At 34.4% G+C, this 27,046-nt stretch overlaps 1 protein-coding gene across 2 annotated transcripts; it reads right to left on the bottom strand.

The window, feature by feature from the left end:
• Window positions 1-27,046, bottom strand: Ecd (ecdysoneless cell cycle regulator). 2 transcript variants are annotated; one of them, XM_013358906.4, is made up of 14 exons: window positions 26,691-27,046; window positions 25,163-25,372; window positions 22,162-22,279; window positions 19,165-19,252; window positions 18,871-19,049; window positions 17,734-17,926; window positions 16,926-17,054; window positions 14,960-15,088; window positions 13,529-13,614; window positions 7,573-7,679; window positions 7,256-7,439; window positions 6,247-6,314; window positions 3,931-4,145; window positions 1-345 (listed from the first exon to the last, which is right to left on the bottom strand). In XM_013358906.4, exons 2-14 carry the CDS (start codon window positions 25,365-25,367, stop codon window positions 109-111), a joined length of 1,938 nt encoding a protein of 645 aa, XP_013214360.1. In that variant the 5' UTR covers window positions 25,368-25,372; window positions 26,691-27,046; the 3' UTR covers window positions 1-108. The 2 variants fall into 2 exon arrangements, with proteins under 2 accessions (XP_013214360.1, XP_013214361.1); XM_013358907.4 differs by having other exon boundaries at window positions 26,869-27,046.

The following is a 27,046-nucleotide window of genomic DNA, read 5'->3' as shown; positions in this document are numbered from 1 at the left end:
TTTGTAACAAAGAACCATTTTTATTGAATGAATAATTAAAACTAGAAATGAACACACTCAAGACTCATTATTTATTTAAAGAGAGAAAAGAAAAACTAAATATGCAGGTTAATCTTGGCCTGGCTTGCTTGTGGCTCGGTGATCACTGTTGTCAGGCAGCTGTACTCCCATGCTCTGTAAAAGGTTGGAGGCAGGTCCTGCCAGTCCAGCTTGGGAGCTGTAGGATTCCAAAATATTTGAAACCAGGTTTAGGTCTATATCCACTGGTTCCATGACAGAATCTCCTGCACCAGAATCTTCCTCATCTGAATTGTTACTGGCAGTCTGGGATGGAGGTTCCTTATTCTGGAAGGAAAAGAAAATCACAGAACAATATCCCCTTAGGCTGAATGTTGATTACAGTAAAAAGCTACACAAAGTAACAATGTATATTTAAATTTCAAATTTAAAATGTAATTTCATATCTCCTGTGATATAAATAAAAATGAAGTCTAATAGTCTACATGATTTAACACATATTAAAACTTGATTTTAAAGATTATGACAGGTTTCTAGGAAAAATTTCTTTTCTTTTTGTTGTTAGTACTAGGAATTGAACCCCAAGTGCATAACCACTGAGCTGCATCATATATTTATTTATTTTAATTTTGAGACAGGATCTTGCTAAGTTGCTTAGGGCCTTGCTAAATTGCTGAGGTTGGCTTTGAACTTACTATCTTTATGCCTCAGCCTTCACCTTCAGAGTCACTGGGATTACAAGAGTGCACCACCACACCTGCTTCTAGCAAAAATTTCTGCAAATTGAATGATTTCTATCTCTATTTTGAAATAGCCTGCCATGACACATGTCTGTAATTCCAACAACTGGGAAGGCAAAGGCAGGAGGATCACAAGTTCAAGGCCAGCCTGGGCAACTTAGCAAGACCTTCTTCTTAGCAAGACTGCCAGTAATAATAAAATTTTTTAAAAAGACCTAAAAAGAGCATAAAAGACCTAAAAAGAGCATTAAAAGACCTAAAAAGAGCATACTACAGGGACACAGCCACATCAATGTTTATAGCAGCACAATTCACAATAGCTACACTGTGGAACCAACCTAGATGCCCTTCAATAGATGAATGGATTTAAAAATGTGGCATTTATACACAATGGAATATTACTCAGCACTAAAAAATAACAAGATCATGGCATTTGCAGGGAAATGGATGGCATTAGAGCAGATTATGCTAAGTGAAGTGAGCCAATCCCTAAAAAACAAATGTCAAATGTCTTCTCTGATATAAGGGGGGTGTCTCAAAATGGGAGGAAGAGCATGAGAAGAAGATTACCACTAAATAGGGAAGAGAGGTGGGAGCGAAAAGGAGGGAGAAGGGGAGTTGCACAGAAGATGGAAGGAGACCCTCATCGTTATACAGAGGAGAAAAAGAAAAAAAAGTGTGTCACATTAGATTGGATAGAGAGAAGGGATGGGAGGGGAGGGGAGGGGAAGGGGGGATAGGAAGGGCAGCAGAATAGAATAGACATTATGATTGCTATATGTGATTCTGTAATCTGTACAATCAGAAAAATGAGAAATTATACCCCAATTGATTCAAATGTATGAATTGCCAAGATCATTGTAATGTCATGTGTAGCTAATAAAAAAAAGTAAGGTAGAACAATTTTAAAGAACAGATTTCAACTTTTTGTTCACTATATTATGAAAGATGGTGCATTGGAATGCTTTAAATCTTTTAAACCTTTGCTGTGGTTGCAAGAATAGTTGCAAAAAAGGGGAATCTGTCATTGTCATTCTGTTTTTATTATTAGTGCCTATTGTAACTTTGGACGTTAGACCTAGACCTTATGCTGCTTTCATTCATTTGTACATTAAACTGTAGAGCAGGTATTTAGTATTTTTTTAAACTCTTTTGGTTCTAGTTACATACTATAGCACCAGCATCATTTGGCTAAGAAAAAGATCATATTTAATACAGGAAGCTGTGAGCTAGTGCTGTTTCCTGTTAGAGAATGTTTTATAAAGTTTTATGACTGGGTGAGGGTAAAAGGCTGCAGGCAGCAATAATCTCACAAAGTAAATATTTGTTCTTCTAAAAAAAAAAAATTAAAAGTCTAAGGATTTAGCTCAGTGGTAAGTGGTAAAGTACCCCGGGGTTCAATCACCAGTACTATTAAAAAGAGAGAGAAGGAGAGAGAGAGAGAGAGAAAGAGAGAGAGAGAGAGAGAGAGAAAGAGAGAGAGAAAGAAACATAAAATTAACATTAAAAAAAGACAAAGAACTCCCATGATAATAGAAGGGATATCAGTGGAGTAGGGGAAGGGGATGGAGGGGAGAGAGGAAGGACAGGAAAAGGGAGGAATGGTGGAATGCAATTTACCAAACTATGCAAGGTAATATATGAATATACCACAGTGAATTTCACCTTTATGTACATCTATAAAGCACTAATTTAAAAAAACTATAAATAAGGAGATCAGCAGAATAGAGGCAGGGAACAGGGGAAAGAAAGAAGGAGAGAAAGAGAAAGTACTTGGGATTGAAATGGAGCAAATTATATTCCATACTTATTATGTCAAAAAGAGCCACAATACTATGTATAACTATAATACACTAATTAAAAAAAAGACAAGAATCTAAATTTTCTCTTAAATATAAGAAGCTAGATTTCTTTTTTTTTTCTCCAATAACAAAGCTTAAAGTAAAAACCTAAGGCTTGTGGAGTCCAGCCACAAAGACACTGAATTGCTACTTGGTCTCTGATTTCACAGGCTGGGAAAAAGATTTGAAAGATTATACTTTGTGACTCAAAGTGTTGTCTACATAGCAGCACCCATATAATTTATGGCTTCTATAAATAGAAATTTTTAGGCCTCATCCCAGATCTGCTTAATCAAAATCAAAACTGTAACAAGATTCTTAGGTGGTTTATATTCACAACGAAATTTAAGTACTGCTTTAGATAAATCTAATATATGGTTTCTATTAGAGTTTGGCAATACTGAAAGCAATTAGAGCTTTAAATATGGTTTAGATGATCAAAGCAAAGGAAATTAACTTTAGTTAGACACCTATTATGGGTTTCATTGTTGTCTCTTTTGATTCAAGTTAATTCTGTGACATGAGGATTACTGATTAATGGATTCATTCACAGTGGATCGTTGAGCTGGACATCAACCTCTGATCCATGAAACTCCAGGGTCCACGCTCTTTCCATAAAGTCTCTTAAGACTAGACAGTGCTGGCATAAAAACTAGGATGAAAATGTGATGGAAAATGATTCTAATTTTGGCTTTAAACTGGGGAAACACAGAAAACAAGATTTGGAATTGTTTGGATATTTAAGATTGTCTCTTGCTTTTATAAAATCCATTTATTATGGCAATAGTAGTGCATAACCACATATTCATTTGAGCACATTATATGACTATTTTATAGATAGCATACAATAAGTAGTACATGTTCAGAAAATAAAATTTATAGCCTTTACTTTTTGGTACTGAAGACTGAACAAGTGGTCTTGTGTATGCTAAGTACATGCTCTACCACTGAGCTACACCCCAAGCTTTTTAAAGACAGGATCTCACTATTTTGCCTATACTAGCCCCAAACTCCTAGGTTCAAGGAATTCTCTTGCTTAAGTCTCCCAAGCAGCTGGGAACACAAGCACCAGCTATGTGTATACACCATGCCTAGTTTATATAATCTAGGAAAAAATTCACATTCTACGGGCTGGGGTATAGCTCAGTGGTAGTGTGTGTGTGCTTAGCATATACAAGGTCCTGGGTTTGATGCACCCGTCACCACAAATTAGTATTCTTCTTTATTTCAAATATCACCATCATAAGAAAAGAAAAACTAAGATAGAATATGACTTTAGCAATCCTACAAAACATACTTTAAGAATGGAAAGAGGTTAAAAACACACTTACCAGCTGTTTCCGGGTAGTAAAACTTTTCCCAATGTTGGTATGTGCCAGTTCCTGGTCCATCTGGGCCATGTATGACTTGAGATTATCAAGAGTTCCTTTCAGAGATACCTCTTCACCAGCTTCTTGTGTTTCTAGGTCTACGTCATCATCACTGTCTAAACATTCAAAGTCTTCCTCATCTAGATCATCAGAATCTGATTCATGAGGTCTTGGCCCTATTTAGACCCCAACATAAAATGAGCCAGTTGGTAAATTTTTTTGAGTGATTACACTTCTCAAAAGAATTATGTTATACACAGAACAGGATCAATATAGACAGGCAAACTACTTCACAAAAATCCCTTCCAGAAATGGGAAGGTTATTAGATATTTGCAGGAAAACCCAGGCTGAGCCAATTAAGCTTTTAAAATATTATTATTATTATTATTATTTTGTGGTGCTGGGGTTTGAACACAGTACCTTGTGCATGAGAGGCAAAACTAAGCTATATCCCCAGCCCCTTAAATTTTTAAAAAGTGAACTCAATTAATTACAATTTTTTTCTTAATTAAAAACCTAGGCTGGGAGTGTAGCTCAGTGGTAGAGCATTTACCTAGCATGGTTTCATTCCCCAGAATGGCAAAATAAAAAATAATAACAAAAATAAAAAACTATATATATCTTGATATAAATATTCAAGCCATAGTACTGTCTCATAATTCACTTTTTTTGTGTGTGTGTGCGCGCGAATGCGATGTGATACTGAAAATGGAAGTCGTGTGTTTGTTTGTGTGTGTGTGTGCACGTGCACGTGTGCATGCGTAGGTGATGTGATACTGAAAATGGAAGCCAGGGCCATGTGAGTACTAGGCAAGTGCTCTACCACTGAGCTACATCCCCAGATCTTTTTATTTTGAGACAGGATCTTGCTAAGTTGCCCAGGCTGGCCTAGAATTTGCCATCCTTCTATCTCATATTTCTGAATAGCTGGAGTTACAGGTGTGCAACACTCTCACAGTTCCCTCTCTTCTCAGAGACTTTTTTTTTCTTTCTTTCTTTCTTTTAACTATGGATTGAACCCAAGGGCACTTAAACACTGAGCCACATCCCCAGCTCTTTTTAAATTTTTTTATTTTCAGACAGAGTCTCTTGCTAAGTTTCTTAGGGCTTCACTAAATTGGTAAGGCTGGCTTTGAATTTGTGTTCCTTCTGTCTCAGACACATCTTTTAACAGTTTAATCAGATTTCATCTTTTAACAGTTCTGCATAAATTAAGGTTTGGATACTGACTAAACTGTTATAGATGTATATAAACATACTTTATGTCACAGTGTTCATATTGAAATGAGGTTTGCTTTTCCACTTATTTAAATGTCTTAGAGGTCTTCCTCTGTCAGAACATACAAATGACTTCATTTTTATTATGGTTGTACAGATTTTATAATACAAACATACCATGATTTAATTAATCATTCCCTCTTGGTAGACATCTATTGGTGGACATTTTGGATATTTCAATATTTTGCTACTATAATGATGCAGTGACCATCTTAGCACATCTATCTTTTTCATAGAGTAAATTCATAGAAGCTAAATTGCAAAGTCAAAAATTATGAACACTCTACAGTGCCAAACTTCCTTGTGAAAACACAACTTACACTTCTATCCCTTGAGTTTGACAATGTTCATTTTCCAACCCTTAAAATAAATTGATGGGACTGATGTTACAGCTCAGTGGTGTAACACTTGCCTTGCATGGGTGAGATACTAGGTTCGATTCTCAGTGCCACATAAAAATAAATCAATAAAATAAACGTATTAAAAAAAAGAAATGGCCATTTTAAAAAAATAAATAAGGTGGTTATTATCAATCTTAAAAAATTTTTCCAATATTATAGGCAAAAAATTCAAACTTTTTTTTATGTATTTACTTGCTTACCAGGAAGAATTAATTATATTCAAACATTTACTAAATACATTTCTTCTTCAATGAACTGCCTATTCATATCCTATGTTGATTTTCTATTGAGCTGTTAGCTATTTTCTTATTGATATGTAAATATAGACTATCTGAAAGAGGAAAAAAAGCAGTATAATACAGAAGCCAAGGTAAAACCTATCTATACACATAAACCCATTCACTTAAATATTTCATAAGCACAGACTAGGAGCCTCTATAAAAATCACTAAACAGGGCAGTAATTTATTGTTGAAAGCAACTCAAAACAATGAAGAAAAAACAGTTTTGACTTCTGAGTGATCTAATGCTCCAATTCTCTAGCAACAGCCATACTCCTTACAATTTCAAAATAAGTAAACATCACAGTGTAACTCACCTAAAATTTTATCAAAATAATTAAGAAAGGAATCTGCATCAAAAGTGATTGGTGCTTCAGAAGGTTCTCTGTAAGATAAAGACAAAAGACAATTTATTCTGAATGCAAGTCTTGGAGACTTTTGCTAAAGTGGTGCCATTCTTAGGAAAAAAAATTATTAAAGAGGGACAGAAAAGAAAATGGCAGTTTTAATGTCTTAATTTAAAAAAAAGTTCTTGTGCTTACTGGCCTTGCAGAACAACAAAAATAGGAAAGTCTGATGAAAAAAGTAAGAATTTTACCTCATCTGTGCATGTTTAACTTATGCATTTAGGAACCCATTCACTATATGCCCCCTGTAAAGTATTTCTAGCATTAGTCAAAGTATTATTTATCTGAGTTCATTTACATAAAGTTTATTCCTTTTTTTTAAAAAAACCAAAGCTTGAAAAATAAATAAGAACATACCTTCCCTCATCCCTGCCTTCTTAAAAAGAAAAATGAATATCAATTTTAATCTCTCCAGAAGGCTCAAGAACATCTGCACTAATAAAGATACATTTGCTGTCTAAAGAGTAATTCTACCTTTTCTCCTTATTACTTGACAAAATAATTTCACATTTCTTCTGTTTTATTTCTGCCTTAGATGAGCCCTTCTGTCCCCTTTTGAGTTTGTAGCTCCCAGTCTGCTTGTGGAGATCAGAAGTCTAAATTTGTTGAGAGGTAGACGCTAAGAATCTATGAGGCTCCGAATAAACGTCTACAGAGTAAAGGGCATGGTTTTTGCCATGGTTCTTAAATCTGTTAAGGAGTCTTTCTGGCTTCTTTAAGGACTATAAGGGATCAGGCTGCTAGAACTCTGAGTTCCTATGGGTAAATTATCACCAATACCAGGCACCAAAAGAGGTGGAAAAGAAGTACAAATCATTTACTAAAAAAAAAAAAAAAAGAAAATGGCATTTCCCATTGACTAGATGACTTCAATACTGACTTATAACTATTTAGATATTTATACTTTAACACAAATTACTGAGGTAGCTCTGCTCCCTTGTGGGTTGAGACTTTGGATATGAAAGCTTTCATGCTCTCTGAGACTTGAGTTAAATCATAGTCCTGCTCCTCCTTCTTGGAAATGGGCTGTGATTCTTTTTTGCCAGCAGCTTCTTGAAGTAGCTGCTCCAGCTGATCTGGTGAGAGATCTAACCACCGGTCATCTGAAAAAGAAGCAAGCATGATATTGCCATCCTAAAGTTGCCTGAGAAGAAGTCTTAGGAAAGACCCTGTGAGACTTAGTGGGATGCTTTAATTCTTTCTAACCTTCTTTCTGTATCCTGATCCATCACTTACCATCCTCTGGGTGAAGATTAGTTTCTTCTTTCTTAAGCTCTTCTATATCAAATGGTATTGTCTGTAACATGGTTAAGATTTCTTCACCTGGACTCATAGCAAGAGAACTATTTAAAAAAAAAAAAAACATTAGTACTTCTTTATAAGAGAGTCTAGAAGAGCAATGATAAAAACACAGTATTATGGGCTGGGGTTGTCGCTCAGTGGTACAGCATTTGGCTAGCATGTGTGAGTTACTGGGTTCAATCCTCAGCACCACATGTAAAAAATAAAATAAAATAAAATAAAATAAAACAGTATTTAAAAATCGGTAGTCCATTTTGTTTTAAACATTGTTTTGTTTGTTTTGTTTTAGATTGCAGACTCCTTTTTCTCAAATAAAATTTTACCAGGAACCATAAAATATAGAAAAGTTCAAGAAAAATGGCTTTGATTACAGCAAAGAACGAAAGCTCAGGGACCTACCCATTTTTGCCTTCTCCGTTGTTCAGGAGCACCACTATGAAGCTGTTGATCTAACAACCCTTTCAATTTATATATTTATATATAAGTATATTTTATATATATTAAGTCTTCCATGTATGACATGCTATGTTAGCACTTTAAGTACATTTTCTTTTTTGGTCCTCTAATTACTGTTCTGAAGAGGTAACAATTCTGTTTTATATATGAGACTACCAGAGCCCAGAGAAGTTCTATAACTTTTGCAAGTACATTTAATTGACAGAGGAAAGTCTGGAAATCAAGTCTTCTGATATTATTTTGTGTTCTGCTAAGAAAATATGCATAGGGATTGTTTATATAATGAGTAAGTTACTATATGATGATGATATGGCTTGTTATATAAATTAATGGAACCCTGTCTAAATTGTTTAGAATGGAACAAATTAAATTATAGAAAGAACCTGCATTAATTCAACAAATATCTGCATACTATGTAAAATCACATGGATGATGGGAAATTGTTCCTATTTTATACTATGTAAACATTATCAGGAGAGAGAAAAGAAACATACAGATAATCATAACCAATGACCAAATACATATCATTCAGGAATAGCAAATGCTAAGGAGAGACATAGGGGAAGGTGACTACTTTCATTGCAGTGAGACAGAGAAGTTAAAAAGATATAATGAAGGGCTTCAGGGAGGACGTATTTGAGTTAGATCTTAAAGAATGGAAAGGATTTGTTTATTTTTATTTGTTTGTTTATCTTAGGTGTAGATGGACACAACACAATGCCTTTATTTTTATGTGGTGCTGAAGATCGAACCCGGGTCCTGCCCGTGCTAGGTGAGCGCTCTACAGCTGAGCTACAATCCCAGCCCAGGATTTGTTTTTAATGCACAAAGATGTTCTCTATAACACTGTTTTAACAACAAATTCAAAACAAATGTTGACAATTTTGTAGAGAATTAAATTATGACATGCTTTGGTAATACCATTTGGCTATATTTTTTTAATGAGGCAAATTTATTTTATAACAACTTTTCAAGCTCTTCAAGTCATAGTAAGTAAACAAATTGCTTACCAATATGTTTAGTATCATTCCATTTTATTATATTTCTGCATATTCACTTTCCCAATTTATTTTTTAACAGATAAAAATTGTACATATATCATATACAACATGATATTTTAAAATATGTGGAATGGCTAGATAAAACTAATTAACATGCATTACCTTACAGAGTTATTTACTTTTGTGGTGAAGACACTTAATATCCACTCTCTGTATCTTTGAAGAATATAACATATTGTCAAGTTATGTGAGGTAATACATATTTTAACCATTCTGCAATGTATGTATATTTCAAAACATGTTATACATATCAATTTAAAACAAATTAAATAAATCTGACGAAAATATATTGCAATTCATTTATCCATTTATTGATGTGTATTTCAGGTAGTTGCAATTATATATAGGGCTGGGGCTGTAGCTTTTGATGATTACCTGTCCAGCATGTGTGAAGCCCTAGATTTAATGCCCAGTACTGAGATGGGGGAAACAATCCCTAATAATTTTAGGACTAGGGAAAGTGGCATGGGGCTGGGGATGTGGCTCAAGCGGTAGCGCGCTCGCCTGGCATGTGTGCGGCCCGGGTTCGATCTTCAGCACCACATACCAACAAAGATGTTGTGTCTGCCGAAAACTAAAAAATAAATATTAAAAAAAAATTCTCTCTCTCTCTCTCTCTCTCACTCTCACTCTCTCTTTAAAAAAAAAAAAAGAAAGTGGCATGATTGGAGGTATAATATTTTAAGCAGGTTTTCCTGGTCCTAATAGTTGAATGGAAGAGAACAGTCACTAGAGGTTGGGAAACAAGTTTAGGTACTAACATAGTTCAAAAAGTAAGTAACTGAAATGGCAGGGAGGTAAGAAACAATGCATAAGATGATACACACGGAATCCAAGAATAGCCAGGGCTTTAACTAAAGAGGAAGATGATGGTACTATTAATAGAGCTTGGGGGGGAGGGAATCTATGACATTAATTCAGTTGTTTTTTTAAAAAAAAAAAAAAAAACAAAACTCAGGAAATAGAAAAAGAGGGAGAACTTCCAAATTCATTCTACGAGGCCAACATCACCCTGATTCCGAAACCAGACAAAGACACCTCAAAGAAAGAAAACTACAGACCAATATCTCTAATGAACCTTGACGCAAAAATCCTCAATAAAATTCTGGCGAATCGGATTCAAATACATATCAAAAAAATTATACACCATGATCAAGTAGGATTCATCCCTGGGATGCAAGGCTGGTTCAATATACGGAAATCAATAAATGTTATTCACCACATCAATAAACTTAAAAATAAGAACCATATGATCATCTCGATAGATGCAGAAAAAGCATTTGACAAAGTTCAGCATCCCTTTATGTTCAAAACTCTAGAAAAATTAGGGATAACTGGAACATATCTCAACATTGTAAAAGCAATCTATGATAAGCCACAGGCCAGCATCATTCTGAATGGAGAAAAATTGAAGGCATTCCCTCTAAGATCTGGTACAAGACAGGGATGCCCTCTCTCACCACTTCTGTTCAACATAGTCCTCGAAACACTGGCCAGAGCAATTAGACAGATGAAAAGAAATTAAAGGCATAAAAATAGGAAAAGAAGAACTTAAATTATCACTATTTGCAGATGATATGATCCTATACCTAGCAGACCCAAAAGGGTCTACAAAGAAGCTATTAGAGCTAATAAATGAATTCAGCAAAGTGGCAGGATATAAGATCAACACGCATAAATCAAAGGCATTCCTGTATATCAGCGACAAATCCTCTGAAACGGAAATGAGGACAACTACTCCATTCACAATATCCCCCCAAAAAATAAAATACTTGGGAATCAACCTAACAAAAGAGGTGAAAGATTTATATAATGAAAATTACAGAACCCTAAAGAAAGATATAGAAGAAGACCTTAGAAGATGGAAAAATATACCCTGCTCATGGATAGGCAGAACTAACATCATCAAAATGGCGATATTACCAAAAGTTCTCTATAAGTTCAATGCAATACCAATCAAAATCCCAACAGTATTTATTGTAGAAATAGATAAAAGAATCATGAAATTCATATGGAATAATAAAAGACCCAGAATAGCAAAAACAATGCTAAGCAGGAAGTGTGAATCAGGTGGTATAGCGATACCAGACTTCAAACTATACTACAGAGCAATAGTAACAAAAACAGCATGGTACTGGTACCAAAACAGGCGGGTGGACCAAAGGTACAGAATAGAGGACACAGTAACCAATCCACAAAACTACAACTATCTTATATTTGATAAAGGGGCTAAAAGCATGCAATGGAGGAAGGATAGCATCTTCAACAAATGGTGCTGGGAAAACTGGAAATCCATTTGCATCAAAATGAATCTGAATCCCTATCTCTCGCCATGCACAAAAGTTAACTCAAAATGGATCAAGGAGCTTGATATTAAATCAGAGACACGGCATCTGATAGAAGAAAAGTTGGTTATGATCTACATACTGTGGGATCGGGCCCCAAATTCCTCAATAGGACACCCATAGCGCAAGAGTTAACAACTAGAATCAACAAATGGGACTTACTCAAACTAAAAAGTTTTTTCTCAGCAAAAGAAACAATAAGAGAGATAAACAGGGAGCCTACATCCTGGGAACAAATCTTTAATCCACACACTTCAGATAGAGCCCTAATAACCAGAATATACAAAGAACTCAAAAAATTAGACAATAAGATAACAAATAACCCAATCAATAAATGGGCCAAGGACCTGAACAGACACTTCTCAGAGGAGGACATACAATCAATCAATAAGTACATGAAAAAATGCTCACCATCGCGAGCAGTCAGAGAAATGCAAATCAAAACTACCCTAAGATACCATCTCACTCCAGTAAGATTGGCAGCTATTAGGAAGTCAAACAACAATAAGTGCTGGAGAGGATGCGGGGAAAAGGGCACTCTTGTTCATTGCTGGTGGGACTGCAAATTGGTGCAGCCAATTTGGAAAGCAGTATGGAGATTTCTTGGAAAGCTGGGAATGGAACCACCATTTGACCCAGCTATTCCCCTTCTCGGTCTATTCCCTAAAGACCTAATAAGAGCATGCTACAGGGACACTGCTACATCGATGTTCATAGCAGCACAATTCAGGATAGCAAGATGGTGGAATCAGCCTAGATGCCCTTCAATAGATGAATGGATAAAAAAAATGTGGCATTTATACACAATGGAGTATTACTCTGCATTAAAAAATGACAAAATCATAGAATTTGGAGGGAAATGGATGGCATTAGAGCAGATTATGCTAAGTGAAGCTAGTCAAACGTTAAAAAACAAATACCAAATGACCCCTTTGATATAAGGGGAGTAAACAAGGACAGGGTAGGGACGAAGAGCTTGAGAAGAAAATTTACATTAAACAGGGATGAGAGGTGGGAGGGAAAGGGAGTGAGAAGGGAAATCGCATGGAAATGGAAGGCGATCCTCAGGGTTATACAAAATGATATATAAGAGAAAAGGAGGGGTAAGACAAGATAATACAAATGGAAGAAATGATTTACAGTAGAAGGGGTAGAGAGAGAAAAGGGGAGGGGAGGGGAGGGGGGATAGTAGAGAATAGGACTGACAGCAGAATACATCAGACACTAGAAAGGCAATATGTCAATCAATGGAAGGGTAACTGATGTGATACAGCAATCTGTATACGGGGTAAAGTTGGGAGTTCATAACCTGCTTGAATCAAACTGTGAAATATGATGTATTAAGAACTGTGTAATGTTTTGAACGACCAACAATAAAAAACCAAAAATCAAAAAAGAAAAAAAAAACCAAAACTCTAAACATTGGGAATTCAAGAACAGGTCTAAAGGGAGATGTGAGTTTGGTTTAAATTGTTGAAAAATTATCCTAGTGTGGAGAATGGGAATCTCGCCTGCAACATTAATTAAAATGTTGGATATTAAGTTAAATTCTGTATCTTCATAATACAATAATTGAGTAAATTATGGCATATCCATTTGCTCAAATACTGTACAACTATTTAAAATTGTATTTATAAAGATTATTAATGCTGTAGAAAAATGTAAGATCATAATAAATAAAAATTATGTACAAAAATACAAAATTTCTTAAAGTATAAAAAATCAATGGAATAAAAACCTGGAAGGCATAAATCAAGATAATAATAGTGGTCAACTCTGGTATAAATTTTTTTCCTTTTCACATCTTTATTTACTATAATGAATGACTATGTTACTTTTAAAACAACAATCAACTAACTTTCTTACTTAAAGAGAACTACCTGGGCTGGGATGTAGCTCAGTGGCAAAGCGTCTGCCTTGCATTCGCAAAGCCCTGGGTTCGACCCCCAGTTCCAAAAAAAAAAAAAGACAAAAAAAAAAAGAGAACTACCAGCCAACTCTGTTGTTGGTGTCCTAACTATAACTCACCTTTCAGGACGGTTTACTGAGAGTTGGAAGTAGTTCTTTGCCATTTCTAGCCTTTCTTGGTACTGAGCAGAACCTTCTATTAGTCCCTTAAAAAAATAATAATGGTGTGTCAGAATATTACTTACAAAGTATCATTAAAATAACACCAGCAACTTTCAGGGAAACAGTGTAAGTTGCATTCTTTAGGAATTATAAGGCCAGAGTCCTAGTTCCTGTTTTGTCATTAATGTACCTGTTTGGGCTCTAGTTTCTTTAAATGAATGGAGGGAGTAGGCCAGATATAGTGGTTTCTAATCCTGTTCAATATTCAGGGTCTACTTCCAGTTTGAAAAGTTTTCTACCTATTTCTATTATTTAATTATTTATAAGGTATAATAGGGCTGGGTATGTGGCTCAGTAGTTGAGCATCTGAGTTCAATCCCCAGTACCAAAAAAAAAAAAAAAAAAAAAGATATAATTGATTAATTACAAAGTAATTTATAAAACAAAGTACAGAAAGTTTGCAAAATGAATCAAAAGTAGCCTAGAGCTGTGGCTTGGTGGTAAAGCACTCGCCTGGCACATGTGAGGTACTGGGTTGGATCCTCAGCACCACGTAAAAATAAAATAAAGGTACTGTGTCACCTACAACTAATAAATAAATATATGTGTGTGTGTGTGTGTGTGTGTAGCCTGATTTCATTACAACATATCACTTCTATTTTCTACATGCATATTTATAATGGTATTCATACTTAATGTTTTATATTACTCAAAAAATGTACTATAATAGCTTATATACTTTTTTCAAACTGCTTCACAATCTTTATAATCATCACATTCTTATGGACTTCTCTACTTTGAATAATTATTCAAATAAAGGTTTTGAGTTTGAGCCTTTCTCTAGCTTCTGGGACCTACTATTAAATTATTATCAATCCAGGTTCTACCAATTTACAATGTTACCTTACCAACAATGTGCAGTAGTACTAAGTTTAACATACTCTTGATTGTATTGAATATCACTCATATCATTTTTTACATACATGAAGAATTGTCTTCCAAACTGAACTCATATGCTTATCTTTAAACCTGTGATGCTGTATATTTTGAGAGACATTTACTAGTTGTCAACATTTTATCTACATGTTTGCTAATTTTCCTATTTGGTATCTTCATGTTTGCTTATAATTTTTACAATTTGTTCATTTTATACAAATAATAACTTTCATCACTTAATACAAATAGTATTAGATTTCTCTAATACTGAAAATAGTCAAGATACCCTCTCATTACTCCATTCCAAGATCTTGGGTACCACTGAACTACAAAGATCCCCTTTAACTCAAGCTTCTATACCTATTTTACACATTTAAATATGGACCTCAGGACTAAAGTCACTGGCTTGATTTTCCCTGCTTTATATACTTTAAAAAATGTTACAAGTCCTACCTTAAAGTAATCATTCTTTTTCAGGCTTTCAAGGAAACTGGCCCAGAGTGGTGAGTTAGTCACAAGGGATTTCTTGGAGTCAGAAAAATGTGGGCTACATTTGGAACATAAGATCTCAAATCCATGAGCCTAGATGAGATAGGCAAAATTTTTATTATTAAGTTACTGTTTTTCCATATTATCAATTTATTAAGATACTCTCTATCTACTTAGTCATACTCTTAGTCATACTCAAGAACTAGGTGACTGGACACACGGGGATATGGACATTTCTAACACTTTTTCAATTTTATGAAAAATACAAATTTATTTCCAAGCTTCTGATTCTCTTTAGAATACTAAATATTATAAAAGGAAAGAAAACTTAAAAAAAAAGATTCCTGTTCTCTTTAAAGAAATTCCTTTTCCTGTCAATTACAAAAAACAGAAATTAAAACATTTTTCATTCGACAATAAAAAGGCTTACAGAAAGTTTTTCTGTAACAGAAATTATAAATTAATTGGGAATGGTCTCAGATATATGAAAGGGATGAAATCATTTCATTTTAAGGCTTTTTATTTAAAAATAAAACAGATGGGTATAATAAAATAATTCAATCACAGAGCTTCCTTGGTCACTCTAAAGGAGATTGTTACTAACCATTTGCATCTCCTTTTGAAGCAATGCCCTCAAGCAGATATCTGCATATGTACATCTTGCTATTCCACGCCTTTGTCACTCAATAGCAATACACTCTATTCTGAACTTTATTTTTCATGCTTAACCATATTATTGGAGAACATTTCATATGGACACCTATCTTGCTTCATGGATAAGGGATAATTTATTCTTCTTCTATAGACATTTAAGAAGTTTATAATTTTCAGCTACAATAAACAATAAGTAGACATATATATCTTTGTGCATATATAAAGTACATGGAAGAAACATTCTAAATGTGAAAATGCTGAGCAAAAGGATTTGTGCAGTTTAAATGTTAGTGGATATTGCCAAATTGTTCTCCTAAGAAGATGAATCAATTTCTAGTTCTATCACCAATGTTCAAGTCTACCTTTTCTTTATATATTCTCACCAATCCAGCACATGTATCAAACTTTTTGATATTTGCCAATATAATGGTAAAAAACACTATTTTGTAGCTTTAAATTGAATTTCTTTAGTACGAACAAGGGTTAACATTTTTCACATTTAACTTGAGTTAAATAATTTGTGTTTCCTTTTCAGTGAACAATCTGTTCACAGTTTCAGAACATTTTTTAATTAATTGATTAGAATTACCTTTTTCATATTGACTTATAGGAATACTTCCTATACTAGAGAAGTCAGTTCTCTTCATTTAGGTTGCAAATATAATATTTTTTCCAAGTTTGTATTCTTATGACATTATGGGATTTTTCTTCCTCAAGCAGAAATTTTTACAAAATCAAATTTTTTGATCTTTTCTTTTATTGCTCCTGCTTTTAAATCATGTTTAAAAAGACCTTTCCTGGGCTGGGGCTGTAGCTCAGTGGTAGAGCCCTTGCCTAGCATGCGTGAGGCACTGGGTTTGATCGTCAGCACCACACAAAAATAAACAAATAAAATAAAGGCATTCTGTTCATCTACAACTACAAAAAACAAAACAAAACAAACAAACAAAAAACCTTTGCTATTCAGATCATGAAGTGTTCTCCTGTGTTTTCTTTTAAATTTTATGGTTTCAATTTTACATTTAAATATTTTATCTGACTGGAATTTATTCTAGTAGAGGTGTGAGGGAATCAACTTTAATTTTGAAGACTGCTTTACAGTTGTCGTATCATCATTTATTGAATAATCCATTATTTCCTTCCAATTTAAAGTAGCACATTTTATTATATTCTTACATAAACATGGTATATTTCTGGACTTTCTGTACTGTGTCTTTATTCTATCAATAAACTTTTTACATAAAGGAAGGAAAAAATAATGCTAGATCAACATTACCAATTTCATGCCCAATTCATGGGCTCGGTACTGAGGGTGAGATGGAGGAGGCAGCTCATATCCACTCCGTCGATCTGGCACAAATCTCTGTTGTACTAGCTGTGCATACAGACATTTAGTGAAAGTGACCTGGGCGTTGAGACACAAAATACATAAGTCTCTTTGGGAAATTAAAAATTTGAATATCATTTTACAGTTAAATCTAACAATAATTCATTTATGAGCTTCATACTTATATATTCCCAAATGAAATGAAAAGACCACCCAACCTATTCACTGCATACTTGATTTCAATAACATCTTTATGAGACATAATTCACATACCATAAAATTTACCCTACTGCCTACTTTTTATTTGTCAGAAGTGGAATTTTTTTATTTATATTTTGGTGGTGCTAAGGATTGAGTCCAAGCTTCTTACACATGATGGGGAAACACTCTCCACTGAGCTCCACCCTCAACACTCTACAATGGAATTCTTATCATTGATTATGGCAGTTTGGGGACAGAAAATAAAAGAATACTTCTTAAATCTCTGGGAGAGATGACACATTTTATTATTAAGAAGGAAGTGATTCTAGAAATAGGGGAAAAAAGTGAAAAATAGCCAGGGAACACTGAGATATAAAATGGGTAGTCAGGTCTCTTGAAAACTTCCTCCACTGAGTGAAAAAAAAGAATGAAGAAAAAAAATGTGTGTTAACTTGCTATAAGGAACAGAATAAATCCAATTTTTTCTAGAGAACAATTAAAATTATGTTTTAACTCTTCAAAGAGAGAAACTAAATGACCAAGAAAGATATCTTACCAATGTCATTATTCGTGTTTCAGGCAAGAATGTCTTAAAAATACGACAGGCTCGTAGGTCAATGGGGTCCCGCAAATAAAATGCCTGAACTGCAGCAGCCACCAATCTGGGCTGCTGCTTTAGTACTGCTACAATGCCAGCTGGAAGGAAGCAGTGTGCTCGATGAAGGGAAGCTTGAATTTTTTCTGGGTACCTATGACAGGTAACAGAGTTGCTTTTGTTTTAATATAAATATCTATAATTTTCATACCATTTACTTCCCCTTTAACATTTTATTTTGTCATGGTTCATCAAGAATAGAAAGTGACAAGAGAGGTGAAAAGAAAGATATACTGTACATACTCTAAGACTGTAGGAAAGAAGAGAGGAAAAATGAAAAGTGGGAAGAAATGGAAAACAAAAAAGAGATTATGGCAGCTAAAACAACAACAATACACACACACAAAACCTACTATATTTTGGAATAAGGATAAGCTCAGGCTTTATTTTTCCAAAATAAAGCTAAAAGAGATATTTAATATAATTAAGATCTGAATGGTATTAAACACTTAATAGGTATTCAAATTTAAATGGCTGAACTAAAATATGAGTACGGTCATGACTTCTTTCTCTTCTGAAGGAAATTTTTAAGTATTTCACATACATCTAAGAATACCACATATTGTTCCAGAACCACAGGAAAAAACTTGAGCACATTGTGCTTCCTTAAGTTTTCATTTAAAGATCTAATATGTTCTTATACAGGGATAGAGATAACAGCCACAATACCTAAGGTAAATAAATGCAAAAATATTGGAGTTAGATTATAATACTTTTGAATGGGAAGTAAAAGATACATCTAAACCAGGCATGAAGAAACACACCTGAAGTCCTAGTCACAGGGGAGACTGAGGCAAGAGGATCACTTGGGACCAACAGTTCAACCCAGCCTGAGCAACATAGTGAGAAGCTGAATTAAACAACAACAAAAACCCTATTTCTTAGTATTAAAAATCCATAAATTTAACTTGCTAGTCAATTTCATGAAGAGAGATGGTATCTGTAATTTCGGTGGAAGGCATTCCATATTCAGTGAAAGACTTGAGTCCTACTAAAACAAAAGGCTCCTCAACAAACAATGACAGTTATTTTTCTTACCCTTTGATACGCCTATTAACAGAAGCTCGTACTAATTCTGAAGCTAAAACTTTTTCCCGGTGTGCCGAGATTATAGTCAATGCTTGTGGGATTGTTGGGGGTGTAGTGGGTAACCAGGATTCAGCTTCAGGTTTTCTTGGTGCAGGAATAATACACAACTCACCCTGGTGGAAAAAGACCTGCAAAATGGCACATTTTAATTTCATAGCAGGCACTAGCAAACGCTAAGGTACATGTGAAAACAATGCAGCATAATATCATCTCTGTAAATATTCTAAACCTTTTTAAACTTACTCTATTGACACTATTATCAGGATCCAACCATTTAGGGAGGAAGTCAGCAGCTTCTATTAACAAGAATTGACCATCATTGTCTTCAATCCTAATGAAAAGAAGATTCAATTTTGCATTAAAAAAGCACATATTTGCTAGTTTTCAAAATAGCTTTAGTTTAAAAAATTTTTTCCTTCATCTTAGTAGAAAAATATATACTTTGTATAGATTACTATAAAAAAGCAAAACATTTAAATACCAGTAAGCACTAAAAGAGTCTATAAAATTGTAAGGAGGAACTAGAAAGAGATGATAAGAAAATAAGAAAAGCAAGTAACATTAGACAAAGATATGAAATTATGCAAGGTAATATAGGTTTCCAAAAGAAAAAAAATCACATATAGCCAATATTAGGAAAGTCTTTATGTAGGAAGTGTTATTTGGGCCTTGAAAGATAAATGTATGTATATGTATATATACACATCCATAGTACACGCAAATGTATATATCAGTAATATACATACATATATATATATGTTTTTGGCCTCACATTATTTTTATTTAATTTTTGAATATATTCACATGGTTAACATTTTTTAAAAAAATACAAAAATTTACAGAATGAAGTCTCTCTGACTTCTGTTCCTATCTGCACATTCCTACCCTCCTCTATTGTTTTTTGTATATCCTTGCAGATCTTGCCTATGTGTAATGTAGTGAATATGTTATTGTACAACACAGTACCAGTAGTTAATAATAGTGTATTGCATTATTGGAAATATTTCAGAGATTTTAAGTGTTCTAACTACAAAAATGTAAGGGAAATAATGCCTATGTTAATTAGCTCAACTTAGTCATCTCACAATATATGAAACATATTAAAATATGGTGCTTATGATAAATATATACAATTTTTATTTATCAACTAGAAAAACAAAATAATGTTTTTTAAAAAAATCAGCTACACACAGTGGCTAATACATGTAATCCTAGCTACCTGGGAAGCTGAAGGGGGAGGATTGCTTGAACTCATGAGTTCCAGACCAGCATGGGCAACATCTCAATAAATAAATTTAAAAAAGCTTAAAAATAAAAAAATAAAGAGTTCTTATTCCTTAGCCTTACATCCTGAATTAAGAATCAAATGGCATAGTATTGGATATTTACCTTTAAATAATTTTTCTATATGATGGAGGAGTAGGGGAAGGTGTAAATAAAATAATAATGACCATAAATTGGTAATTGTTGAAGCTGGATGATGACTACAAATGGGTTCATTCTGTCTTCTTTTATGTGTGCTTAAAATTTCAATAATAAAAAGTTTCCAAATTTTTCACCACTTCTCTTTTGTTCTGTTGGGGAAGTAGCTGGGTTGGTTGAAAAATATCAGATTTGGGGAGCTGACTAGAAAAACTAGAAAAAAAAAAAAATAACAGTGGGATAAAACGCCCTCTGCTGGCACAGGCTGGGAAATTACAAAGAATAATCAGTTCCATTTTTAAAAAACCCAATTATATAGCAATTTTACTACTTTGCTTTCTATGCTGATTTCTGCTTACATTCCTTCTGTGTATAACTTCTCAAAAATATAGCAATGGAAATACATATTAAAGAAATCTGTGAAGTATGTATTTGAATGGTCTCTCTTATGTTTTGGATTTATGGTTAGCTTTATTTTTAAAATTTGTTCTAATTAGTTATACATGACAATAGAATGCACTTTGACACATCACATATAAATGAAATATAATTTCTCATCCTTCTGGTTATATATGATGTAGAATCACACCAATTGTGTAGTCATATATGCACAGAAGGTAATAATGTCAGATTTATCCTACTATCCTTCCTACCCCCATGCTCCTCCCCTCCCTTCACTCCCCTCTACCTAATCCAGAGTAACTCTGTTCTTCCCTAGCTCACCCCCACCTCTTCTTGTGAATTAGCACCCGCATATCAGATAAAACATTTGACCTTTGGTTTTTTGGGATTGGCTTATTTCACTTAGCATGACCAATAAATGAGATAAGGAACTCAACAGACTTCACCAAAGAAGAAATACAATCGATCAAAAAATATATGAAAAAATGTTCAACATCTCTAGCAATTAGAGTAATGCAAATCAAAACTACTTTAAGATTTCCTCTCACTCCAGTCAGAATGGCAATTATCAAGAATATAAGCAACAATAAATGTTGGCGAGGATGTAGGGGAAAAGGTACATTCATACATTGCTGGTGGGACTGCAAATTTGTGCAACCATTATGGAAAGCAGTATGGGGATTCATCAGAAAACTTGGAATGGAACCACTATTTGACCCAGTTATCCCACTCCTCAGTTGATACCCAAAGAATTTAAAATCAGAATACTACAGTGATGCAGCCACATCAATGTTTACAGCAACTCAATTCACAACAGCTAAACTATGGAACCAATCTAGGTGGTCATCAACAGATAAGTGAATAAAGAAAATGAGATACACACACACACACACACAGAGGAATATTATTCAGCCTTAAAGAAGAATAAAATTATGGCATTTGCAGGCAAATGGATGGAGCTAGAGAATATCATGCTAAGGGAAATAAGCCAATTCCAAAAACCCAAAGGCCGAATGTTTTCTAGGATATGTAGATGAATCATCTCTTTTTCAACCAGATAACAAAAGAATTTAATGTTGATTACTTCTAGGAAACCAGAGGAGTACAATCTTTTGTATTATTTGAGTTTTAATGTGAATTTTTTCTTTTGTAGCTAGAATTTTAAAAAATAGAACTTAAAATAAGTATGCTTTGTTTCCAATATTTTGGAAGTTGAACTCTCCAATAATAATTTCCCAAGAAAAGGCAGTCATAAGAGAAGGGGAAGAAAAAACACTGAGGTAACTTTTTAGATATGTCCCAAATTTGCACAATTTTTACCAGAGCTCAGAAAAAGAATTGTTAAATGTTTAAAAATGTGGTGACTTAGTTTAAAAAAATAATTTCCTTTAGAATAATTAAAATAACCTACAATACCTTGCTATTAACTCTGGAAACTCCTTTGTAATTTCCTTTATTACATAAACGATGAACCATTCATCCTCAATGTTATCTCCAAACTTTGTCACGCCATACAAATGAGCAGGAACACTTCCTAGAAGTATTAAAAAAGCAACCATATGATCAGATAAATTTGTCACTGCAAACAAAAATATATACAATCATCATATCAAACAAACATTCACTATGATCCAAGTACTGTTCTGAGAACTGGAGTTGCAATTCTGAACAAGATATAAGATGCCTATTCTTGAGAAGCTCAGTATCTAAAATAAGAGACAACCAAATCATCTCAAAACAAGATGATCAACCTAGAACAGAGGCATGCACTGAAGGTCATATGAGCAAAACGGGAGTGATACCTTTAAGATGATGCTTCCTTTATTGTAAGAAAGAATGATATCTGGAGGAATGACCAGAGATGAATTTCCCAGAAAAAGGAATAGCATGCACAAAGGCACAGAGGCATAACAGACAACAGCATTCTGGAAATATCAGGAAGTTGGATTTAGGGAAGCTGAAAATTTCATACAAGCATACTATACACAAATATATGGAAATTAAACAACACACTTTTAAACAACCAATGAGTCAAAAATGCAGTCATAAGGGAAATTAGAAAATATCTTGAAACAAATGAAAATGAAAGCATAACATACTCAAACTCACAGGACTCAGTTAAAGTAATCTAAGAGAAAAATTTCATAGTTGTGAAATATTTCAAATCAGTAATCTAATTTTACACCCCAAGGAACCAGAAAAAGAAGTACAAACTACACCTAAAGTTAATAGAAGAAAGGAAACAATAAAGATAAATGAAATTAAGTATAGAAAAATAATATAAAAGCAACAAAACTGAATAGGTTTGGTTTTTTTTAGAAAACATCAACAAAATTAGTTAACCCACTAACTAAATTAACTAAGAATAAATAAAAGAGAAAAGACTAAAATTAAAATCAGAAATGAAACAGGGGACATTACAATCTATGCCACAAAAATAAGAGAATACTATGAACAATCATACACCAATCAATTGGGAAACCTATGTGAAAAAGATAAATTCTTAAAATACAAAGCTTAATAATCCAGGTCTTGACTGAATTATGAAGAAACAGAAAATTTGAACAGAAATGTAATTAGTAAAGAGACTTAATAAGTAATCAAAAACTTTCTAACAAAGAAAAATCTAGGACCAGATAGCTTCACTAAAGAATTCTATCAAATATTTAAAGAATTTAAGACCAATTTTCCTCAATGTCTTCCAAAAAGATGAAGCGAAGGGAATAGTCCCAGACTTATTCTCTGTGGCCAGTATGACCCTAATATCAAAGCCAGAAAAGATAATACGAGACAAGAAATCTACAGACCAATATTCCTAATGAATATGGATGCAGAAATCCTCAATGAAATACTAGTAATCAAATTCAACAGCACATTAAAAGGATTAGAATCACAACCAAGTGGGATTTATTACTGGTTTGGAAGGACAGTTTAATAAAAAAAAAAATCAATCACTGTACACATTAACAGAACGAATGTCAAACAAATACAAATGGAGAGTGTCTCCAAGGCTGTGATAGCAAAAAAACAGGTGAAAAGAACATTCCACTCAACTCTTCTTCTCCCTACTCAGGATCTCTCAAGTTTCTTCAATTATAACAGCTCCAATTAAAGTACATCTTCCTTGTATATTAGACTTCCATTTAAACCTTTTCCTGAAGCAATGGGGAACTGGTGGAGAATGTTAAGCAGGATTGTGACATGATCAAATTTGTGTTCAACAAAGGTAACTGACAACAGTGTACGAAATTGGTGAGACTGGAACCACAGAGGTAAGTTAGAAGGATACTGTAATTTTCGAGAAGAAGGGATTAAAAAGGGCCTACACTAAAGTCAAACAGATGTAGAAAAAGGATCATATTTAGAAGTAATCACATCAAGATTTAGTGCCTGAGTAAACATGATGAAGTGAGACGCTGAGCATGATCATGAAATACTAAGTAGCTTAGATGATGAGGAAGACGGCAATGACATTAAATAAGATGAGTAAACATAGGGTAAAGATGATTTTCTAGAAAACAGCTAAAGGGTTGGTTTTAGATGTACTATGCTAATGGGACAGCACTCTTGCAAAAAAAATCACATATATTTCAGATATAGCAGAGAAAATATTTAGCCACTGCTAGCTAAAGATAACAGGTAAGAACCAGATTGTGTGTCAGATTCATGGTATCACAAGATATCAATCTCCCCATGCCAGTGACTCCACATAAGTCACTGTGTGAGTAGAGCCTTGGTCATCTATCCTGAATTCATTTTCATAAAGCTATAAGAAATGATAGGACAGAGTGCTATATTTTGTCACAGGCCAGATCTCAAGCATCAACAACACAAGAAAGCAGTTAAGGAAACTCAAATGCTTCTGAATTGAGCCATCAATAGTGGTGTGTGCCTACAGTCCCAGGTAATTGGGAGGCTGAGACAGGAGGACTGCTTGAGCTCTGGAATTTGAGACTAGCTTGGACAACACAGCAAGACCCTGTCTTAGAACAAGACAAAACCAAAAAAATCTTATGAGTGGCAAATGATGGTCTAAAGCTTAATAAGCCAGGCAAAGTCAATCTTAGATCCTTACCAAAAAAATCATGTGAAAAAGGGCAGCCTACTAAACATATTATCATGATAAGAATTGAGAAATAGCAAAAGGAACTATGATTAAGGAAACCAGATACCTGCACCTCTTTAGTTAGATATTTTAAGGCATAGTAATTAAAACAATAGCCATGAACTTAATTTTTTTTTAGTACAAGCTAGTTCCTAGGTATTGATTATTGGAAAGTTTTTTTTAATCAATGTAAGTTTTTTTTTTTTTTTAAGTTTGAGTTTAGGGGCTTGCCTGAATATAGGCAAGCCTTATTAACCTAAAAAGTTGAGGATATAAATCTGACAACACTAAAGGAAGAATGAATTACTTTACCTTTCCCAGGTTTATATTTGAGATTAAAAGGCTGATTCTGCCAGATATAGGGGACTAGGATAGGTGCAAACATGGTCATTATTCTCTCAATATACTTCTGAAGAATTTCTTTTTGTTTCTCTGGGTCCCTTGATTCATCTGGTATCAGGAACAAGTGGTACTCCACAGTGTCTTCCAGTGTAACAAGCTTCATATTTTCCTCCATTTTTCCTTGAAAAGTACATTAAAATTTCGATAGTATAAACCACATAGAACAGTGCAGAAAAAACGTCCCACTTCCTAAATTCTTCTAAATGACTGCATTCACATCTGTTTTCTAAAATACTGTTATCCATACACTATTGTCATGGTTTTTGCCTTGACTATATACCATTTATAGTAATTTTTACTTCATATTTTTTTAAATATTTATTTTTTAGTTGTAGTTGGGCACAATATCTTTGTTTTATTTATTTACTTTTATGTGGTGCTGAGGATCGAACCCAGGGCCTTGCATGTGCTAGGCAAGTGCTCTACCACTGAGCCACAACATCAGCCCCTACTTCATATTTTTTAAAGACTTTTATGCTTAAAACTATGTTTTATTACACTTAAAAATAGATTAAAAGGAAAACTTGATATTATACAGTGAATGGAAACCCAATATCACATTTCTACACTAATAAAGTTGTAGGAATAAAAATTTAAATGTGGTTGGGTACAATGGGCATGCCTATAGTCCCACTTAGTAGGTAGGTAGAGGCAGAACCATCATGTGAGTCCAAGTTAGGGAGCACCCTGGGAAACATAGCAAGACCCCACCTCTTAAAAATAAATAAATGTTTGCCCTTGTACTAGCAGCGGTGTGTGTAACACAGTTTGAGACACACTACACTGACATCCACTGTTCAAATACTACCTAAAATCCCACTTCTGCCTCTAATTAGTTGCGTTACTTTAGGCAGTTCATTTCCCCTTTCTGGAGTTTTCTCCTTAATTGTGGAATGGGAGTGTGACTTTATCATTTCTACAATCTCTCCTGCTTTAAATTTGTGCCCTTTATATGCGCTAAAGAACAATCTCCCTTACTCTACAGAATTAAAAACTTTCCTTTTTACGAACATTGTATGGCATAGTAGAATACAAAACTACAAAAGATGTCCGCTCATTTCACCCAGAAATAATTTACCCACGATTCTTGATCTCACAACTCTGTCCTAAATCTGTCCCCTTTTCAAGTCTCGGGGGTCAATACCTTTGTTACACCAAGAGGTAGTAGATACTTTTCTAAGAGTTTTCCTTACAAATATAAGGACTAGTTTACTATTGCTGTCAGGTGATGTTCAGTAAACGAAGGCACTGCACGGGAGGGACCATCCTAACACAGCGATTCGATTCTTCGGCTTACTCGGCTTTCTAATGAATTCCTGAGGAACTGCTTCTTCTATCCGCACACCCACTCGCTGCGATCAGCTCACAGCATCATTCTGCTTTCAATCTAGAGGGACAACCAATTCTACCCACCCACCCCTTAACGCCAAGCACCCACCTTTATACAGAATTTACAGTGTCAGGATTGGCCTTGAGATCACTCAGGTTAAGACCTCACAGAACAAACGAGAAAACCCGGAGCCCTGAAAGAGACGCGACCAAGCAGCAGGGACCTGAAGGTGTCTAGCGTTGTTTACTCAAACTAGGTTTCTCATTTCCATTAATTTTCCTCTTACGATTCTAGGCCCTCTCCTGTGCGCTTCTGCTGTGGGACCTTTCCTCGGCCTCCTCTTCCACTTGAGAGCTCAGAGAGCGTGGCCCAGGATCTGTCTCCACCGACCCGAGACTAGCGGAAATCTTAAGAGATAGCCTGAAACCCATCAGTTCCCGGAACCTTGGGTGTTGTCCTTGCTG

The sequence above is a fragment of the Ictidomys tridecemlineatus genome, chromosome 1 (genome assembly GCF_052094955.1).
Source record: "Ictidomys tridecemlineatus isolate mIctTri1 chromosome 1, mIctTri1.hap1, whole genome shotgun sequence".
In the NCBI taxonomy this organism is placed as follows: domain Eukaryota; kingdom Metazoa; phylum Chordata; class Mammalia; order Rodentia; family Sciuridae; genus Ictidomys; species Ictidomys tridecemlineatus.
Note: the sequence above shows the minus strand (reverse complement) of the source record. Positions and strands in the feature narration are given on the sequence as shown.